This window comes from Pteropus vampyrus, unplaced genomic scaffold, assembly GCF_000151845.1.
Source record: "Pteropus vampyrus isolate Shadow unplaced genomic scaffold, Pvam_2.0 Scaffold541, whole genome shotgun sequence".
NCBI lineage: Eukaryota > Metazoa > Chordata > Mammalia > Chiroptera > Pteropodidae > Pteropus > Pteropus vampyrus.
The window spans coordinates 689399-696853 of record NW_011889322.1 but is presented as its reverse complement, the minus strand read 5'-3'; the positions used below and the strand labels follow the sequence as shown (position 1 = coordinate 696853).

The following is a 7455-nucleotide window of genomic DNA, read 5'->3' as shown; positions in this document are numbered from 1 at the left end:
TGGTGGGGAAAGCATGTTTTGGACATACTGTGAAATGTCCAGATGTTCTGGTGATCTCTTGTTGTTTGGCAAAAATTGTTAGGAAAATGACCCAAATGCCACAGAAAAATGACCTAAATCTAAAATCCAGAGGGCTACATGGTAGAGGAGGTACCCTGGTGTCCAACCTTTACTTCTGAAAGAAAACAGTATTTTTTTAAAATTAAGACTAACCTTAAGGCCTCCAATTGACATACATTATTCACACTGTTACAGTTCAAATTGGAAAGAGGTAATCAGCTCATTGGGCGTGAAATGATTTTAACAAGACTTTGCTAAAACTTTATAGAAAAATAACTCATGTTACATCCTCTGCACCAGTTGAGGATGAAAGGCTAGGACATGGACTGCCCTTCGTCAGTCGTGGTTAGTCATACTTGGGCCTTACTATCCCCGCTTCCATGGTCTTGTCACTAGCAGCCATCAGAGCAGGCCTGCACTGCCCAGCACTATTGCCAGACCTCAGGGACGATGCGTGGCCACAGAAAACCTTCCCTAGAACTGCAGTGCATGTCAGGTTTGGCACATATTTTTATTTTACTTTCACATTTACAGACTCAGGCAGTCTTTCTGAGAAAGGGAAGGCTGAAGCTGCCTGGAAGAAAAGCTGGGCCCATGAGCACTGCGTTGAGTTGGGCACTTGGGTCTTTTCACAGGGAAACTGTCCGGTATCCCAAGGGCCCTCGCTGTCAGATGGCATGTGACATGGTGGCCATGGCTTGCTCCTCAGTGCCTGGGAGATGTGTTATTGGAGGCTGCCTGGGCCCAGGGTTTTATTGCTGGTGAACCTCATTATCCAACTTGGAGTCCAGGATGATGGCATTATCAGAAATAGGTCCAGTGGTGAGCACTTTGCTGAGATGAAAAAATAAAACATGTAAACTGCACTGACTCTGCAACGTTGGCATATTGCCCGTGCTGGCCTTCACAGGTAAGAAGCCCCTGTCGCTATCCAGACGGGACAAAGACAAGAGAAAACAATAATCAGGATGGACATACCTAAATCTACAGCTGCCTGAGCTCCAGAACCCAGCCAGCTCTTCCTTTTCCATGCCATGTTCCCTTGAAGATCCCCAAAATGTTCTCAGGTCGAAAGAATCTATACTGCCCTCACTTTCCAAAATGGTATCTCTTGGGCTGAATAAGATAATCACTCAGCAGGCAGACGTTCAGAAACAGGGACTAGCAGTATATAGGCATGTACTCTGGAAAGATGGACTGCCAAAAAGTGCCCTTGGCTCACCCCTGAATTTCACAGGAAGAAGACAGCTGTGGAAAGAATGGTTTGCCTGTGAATATAGCAGCGCCAGGATGAAAGCCAGAGATGTAATTTTATTACTCAGATGTGGTCCTGCATTAGCCCCTGTGATTTCTGTAGGCCATCAGCTTCTCGTGTCTCTTGATGGGTCGGAGTGCCATCCCTGCAGTCTCCCAGTGACAGGCAGGACCATCCTATCACCAGGGAAGCTGCGACTGCACCTGCCTCCTTCACAGCTGAAGGAAACGACTCCTAACGCCATATAATTTTTCCTCCAAGTCTGTTAGACAGCAAATATTTAGTTATTTCCCCTTCTAAGGAGAGAAAAGACCTAATGGCATTGGTAGCGGGGGGTGAGGCCCTCAGTGCACCAGATGTTCAAACTAAGCCATAATGGTCAGGGTGCAGCTTCACCAGCTGAGGCACACGCGGGTCCGTGGGAGACTCAAGAGTCTTCAAAGGAGCGTGATGGAGGAAGCGTCATTTCTGTGCTCAGATCTCCACCTGCTTAGACTCTGGTCTAACAAAGACACCTGTATTCATAGTCCTACACATTAGTTTAGCAAGAAATCTGGCTTCTGATACCCAAAGAGCTTAAAGTCCCCTTCGAAACGGGCATACAGACGCCGGATGTCTCGTTTGCTGACACCCAGAAAGTAGAGCTCCACCTTGGTTTTATTATACATGGTGATGCCCGGCGGGATGGTGGGATACGACACCAGGTGGTCTATGCCAGCCTCCTTTAAGATGTATGGGGCGTCGTCCTCTAGGGTCTCGTGGTGACCAATCACACTGTACGTTATCTCGCAGGGCGCACACAATTCTACATACGTCACCCAGTGAATGATGTGGTCGCCAAACTGAAGGTCTAGCCATCTGTGGTTTGGGTCCCCAAGGTAGCGCACAAAATCTTCAAACTGGATGCCCCTGGTCTCTGTCCGGTTCCGCCTGTATTTCCTGATGATGCCAGGGGCAATCTCATGCCTGTACCAAGGTTCGAAGCGAGGGTTGTGAACAAATTTATCCTTAAAAGCAGAAATCAGTCTTTCGAAGGGATCCCTCACGATAAAAAACTTGAAGTATGTTTTCAAGCTAAGGAAAAAAAAGAAGACAAACAGGAGGTTAAGCCAATGCTGTTGGTGGTGACGGTTAGGAGGGTGGGAGGAGTGGAGAGTAACAGCTGGAGCAGCAGCAGCTGCTGTTTCTTGAACCCTCACCCAGGCCAAGCCCTGACACGAGTACACCACAGGCATCTCTTATATAATCCACTCGACCACCACTGAAAGCCGATCCTGTTATTAACTCATTTTACAGGTGAGGGATGGAGGTTCAGAAACTTTAACTGTCCAAGGCCAGAGGACTCATCCTTGGGGGCCACTTTGAAAACATCTATTTAGCCTGTTTTGTTTTACTTGAATATTTCAAAATTTCAAAAACACTGAAAAGTTTTGTTCCTGGGAAGAAAATCATTAAGTGCAAGAACTCTGAATGAGTTAGGAACAGCTGAGGCCAGAAAAAGTTACTTTAAGGGTATATCTTTAAAAATTCAATTGAAAATTACCAAGAGAAGGAAAAATACGGAGCAGGGGTAGAGAAAATGAAGAGCAAGGTTCCAGGCTCCAGCTAGCAGAGAAAGCTGCCAGTAGCAGCAGTGGTGGTGCAATGGTACTGGCGAAGGGCCTATAGCAGTGATGATGACAACAGGAAAATGAGAACACAGTTGTCATTACGGTGTGCTTCTTCTGCACCAGAACAGCTCTCAGTGCTCTGCTCTCACAAATCCCCAGAAAGCGAGTGCTTAGCGGGTGACAGGGCAGCCCTGACCAGGAGGGTGTCTGACCTGGCACTCAAGAGCTGTTTTGTACAGGTTGGGAAGACAGCGTAACCAGGGCCAGAAGCAATGAAAAGAAGGCGAAGAATAAGAAGTCAAAGTACCGCTGGTCCCTGACATTCTTATTCCTTTTAAACCTTGTTCTACGGGGCCATTTCATATCTAGTAAAAAGATCTTTTCGATTTATCAGCTAAGTAATTTTTTGAATGCCATTGTTCACCCTTGCTGTGATTGCTGGGGTCTGTCTCTTGCTGTCTGTGCTAGGTCCTATCCCCGCCACCACTCCTGGGCAGCTACTGTGAAAGTAGGCATAATGACTTTGGGAAAATTGAAAAACTAAGTGGGGTTTCCCTGCCACCTAAATCCCTTTCTCATGAGAGAATGATCATAATCAGTAAGGAGTCCATAAAATACAACCAAAGCAGAACAAAATCAACCACTCATTTCTATTAAGAAAATGATCAAACCTTCATTTTAAAGGACTGCGTGAAAACAAACAATCCAATTAAAAAATAGGCAGAAGATCCAAACAGATACTTCTCCAAAGTGGAAATAGAGATGGCCAATAGACATATGAAAAAATGCTCAAGGTCACTAATCATCAGAGAAATGCAAACTAAAACCACAATGAGATATCACCTGACACCTGTCAGAATGGCTACCATCAATAAGTCAAAGAACAAGTATTGGCGAGGATGTAGAGAAAAGGGAACCCTCATACGTTGTTGGTGGGATTGCAAACTGGTACAGCCACTATGGAAAACAGTCTGAAGGTTTCTCAAAAAATTAAAAATAGATATATCTTTTGACCCAGCAATTGCACTTCTGGGTATTCAACTAAAGAAAACCAAAACAATAATTCGTAAAGATCTATGCACCCCAATATTCATGGCAGCACAACTTACAATAGCCAAGATATGGAAGCAACCTAAATGCCCATCAACGGACGATTGGATTGGTTCGTATATACAATGGAATATTAGTCAACCATTAAAAAAAATGAAATCCTACCATTTGCAATGACATAGACGGACCTAGAGGTTATCATGCTGAGTGAAATAAGTCAGAGAAAGATAAATACCATACGATTTCACTTAGATGCGCAATCTAAGGAACAAAAAGAACAAACTAATCAAAAACAAACTCACAAATATAGAGGACAATTTGGTGACGGATAGAGGGGGCTGGGAGAATGGGGTGAAGGGTTAAAGATATACAAATTAGTAGTTGATATATGGTCACAGGGATGGGGAGCACAGCATAGGGAATGCAGTTAGCATTAATATATTGGCTAGGTAGAAAACCAGAGGAGAGAAGAAGCAATTAGGGGGATCATTTTACCAACTATATAAATGTCTAATCAATGTACTGTATACTTGAAACTAATTTAAAAAAATAAAAGACTGCATGCAAGTGAGGGTAGAGAGATGTTTTGAAACTCTCATCAAGATTTTTGAATTTAAATGCACTAAACACTGGGCACATGCTCAGCTGTCTCTAACCAACACAAACCAACAGCCCCCAGGAGTCCTTGGAGCATTTTGGGATACATGGCAAATATAGAAGGAGCATCAGGTTTTATCAAAATCCCCTTCCCTGTGGGAACCAGGCCCTACCGCTTCTGAATTTCTGCATCACTAAAGGAGGAAAGACGAGGGAGGCCGTTCTTCTCATGGTCGTGAACCACATTTTCAGGGATCTCTTCGATGGAAGGAAAGGCTCCTGGGAAGTAAACAAAAGAGAAGGTGAGTTGGCCATCTCAGTGCCACTCTTAAAGAAGATGCCCATCTCTTAACATGAGCTCTTGTTCCCCACAAGCCATCCCCAAAATCTGGGGATTTTGAATTCCAACTGCATCTGCTGGCAGGATGAGAAAGTAAAGAAAGTAATCCACAGGCTATCTAGAGGAAACAGACGAGTTAGGAGGAAGAGAGAGAGGCAGCACGGGGTGGAAATAAGGACAATACCTACCCGTGGCAACACACCCAAACTGGGTTAAATCTGCCCTGAAAGAAAGATTACTGAATGCAAACAGTATGCCTGAAACCAACAGCACTTATTCTCCTATTAAACTAGGGGAGATGGGTAACCTCACAGCAACCTAGACTGGCAAGTGGCAGAGATGTGCTGGAACAATCTGACTAATGTCGTGAGATTGATGTGACACATTTGAAGCAGGGGTCAAAGAGGACAAGGAGTGACTAAGGAGAAGGCAGAGTAGGATCAAGAGCTACAGTGTGTCAAGCCAGGCTGATTAATGGAACCTGGGGGGTAGGTCTCATCCTTGGATTGATGGGTTGGGCAGGTTTTTTCTCTTCTCAACTTAGACAAGTGGAAATAAAGTGTCATCATCAGAGGTTTTAGCCAAGTGTCTGTAAACCTCCATATCCATCTCTGTTAATGCTATTGTCACACCTGGAGTCTAGTTGGAAGAATCTCTGTTGGGCCACCTAGGCAGTGGCCACAGCCTTGTCTGTTTCATTCATTCCTCCCCCAAATATTTAAGCACCAGTCCATAAGTGCTGAGGATGGCTGTAGAATGAACCAGCTCTGTGGCTTTGCTCCTGGACCTGCTCAGGTGTGTCTAGGGATGATGGAAGACAGCCACAAGGACTGCCCATTTTTCTATTACATCACCTGACAAACCTGCTTTTTTTGTCCTGCTCTTGTGAGTGTTTACTTAGCCTTTAAAGTCTAATGCTTCATACTGTGGTGCCAGATTTGTACTTTCACATAACGGTTGTTTTAAATTTGATTTGTAACCTCATTCTACGATGTCTCAACATGCTGTCAGATTACTCAAGAAGCATATCAGAAAATGAAGCCAGTATCTTTTTTCTCCCCCAACCAACCAGTGAAAAGGCCAAATGACAGCAAACTCTGACCAGCGACTCTGACAACAGGAGCAGCAGTGGGGGCTGAAGGACAGAGACCCAGGGCCACCTTCCATGGTTCTCCCAGGTCTGATTCATGACCCAGGAGTCACACTGCTGTCAACTGGAATTCTGTTTCTTTGAAAACTGAATTCAACAAGGCCCATAGCTATCTTGGACCAGTTCAGAGTAAGTGGAGTTTAAACTAATAAACACATTTTCCGAAAACAGTGGTGAGTAGTCAAAACATGTACTGTATGAGGCCACTTTTCAGTGATCTAATATGTTCCTGAGAAAACATCAGATTTCCTGAAGCAAGTCAGTTAAGTCCTCTGACTATGGATGCTCAGTGTAAAACGGGGACTGTTTCTATCTACTCAAGTGGCACAGAACATATTGGCCATGGGTGAAGAGGCCCCACACCCACTGGCAGGGTTCCCCTCCCAGGCACGGGGTGTGGGCCCTTCTCACTACAGGAAAAGCGGTCGTGAGGCAGCTTCCTGGTGCTCAGTGTGTGTGCAGCCTTGACTTCTGAGGACAGAGCCAATAACCAGTGAGGATCACTGCAGTGACTCTGAAGAGAAGAGGGATCTGCTGAGTGGGCAGGTTGCCTGAGATGGGGGCTCTGCTATGGAAAGAGAAGAGATGGTGACCTCAGGGGTAGCCTTTGAAAACATCAGTATCTAAAGTAACACCACCAACTTCTAAAGTAGGACACTTTAGAAGGAAAAACAAAGAACTTTCTATAAGGTCACCAGCATTCTCAGGAGACAGCCCTTCCTATAGCCCCTCCCTCATCCAGGCCATAGTGACATTCCCGGAGCAAACCTTGACAGCCACGACAACAGGTACACACTGGCCGAGGCACGCACCATTTAACACGATCAGCACTTTCTTCCACTGGGTGTTCCCCACTTTAGGAGTCTGGCAGAAAAGGATCTTGTGCTTGTCACAGACAAATATGCGGTCGAGGACAAACTTGGACACTGCAGTGTGTGAGAGGTTCCTCAGGGCCTCCTCCCGGCAGACGTTTCGGATGAGCTCCAGGCGCTCCATATAGACCAGGGGCTGGGCTAGCCGGCTATCCAAAAGCATCTTCCCAGTAGGCTGCAGGTAACAGGGCGGCAAAAGGGGCACAGGGCTTCATTAGTAGAAAACAGGATGTCCCCTGGAGGCCCTCTTTGCCCTCCTGGTGGACACTCATGCAGAGTGCTGCCCTCACAGACACCGCAGAGCTCTGTGGGCCTGCTTCGCCCTCAGGGGCCTGGCATGCAGGATCCTTGGATAAACTGGACCACAGCTCAACCAGAAACAGCGACTGCTCTTGTTCTTTCATCTTCGACTTGCACAAACCGAGGAGCGGGTGTGTGGGCTGTCTTCCTGTCACTCCGCTGATGGCATTATGACACATAATTTCCTGGAAACAGCAGGATACTTTTCACTCAGGGATTTT

General features: G+C 45.9%; 1 protein-coding gene across 10 annotated transcripts in view; it reads right to left on the bottom strand.

The window, feature by feature from the left end:
* Positions 1-552: 552 nt before the first annotated feature.
* Positions 553-7455, bottom strand: part of CHST10 (carbohydrate sulfotransferase 10) — a 41284-nt gene continuing 34381 nt past the window's right edge. For 7 of the 10 annotated variants that reach the window (XM_011383743.2, XM_023525216.1, XM_011383739.2 and 4 more), the window contains 4 exons: positions 7231-7419; positions 6875-7109; positions 4746-4851; positions 553-2389 (listed from right to left, as the gene is read on the bottom strand). In XM_011383743.2, the coding sequence (XP_011382045.1) occupies positions 1852-2389; positions 4746-4851; positions 6875-7109; positions 7231-7419 (1068 nt within the window). In that variant the 3' untranslated portion in view covers positions 553-1851. The remainder of the gene's footprint in view (positions 2390-4745; positions 4852-6874; positions 7110-7230; positions 7420-7455) is intronic. The other 3 variants (XM_023525218.1, XM_011383747.2, XM_011383748.2) reach the window with 2 other exon arrangements.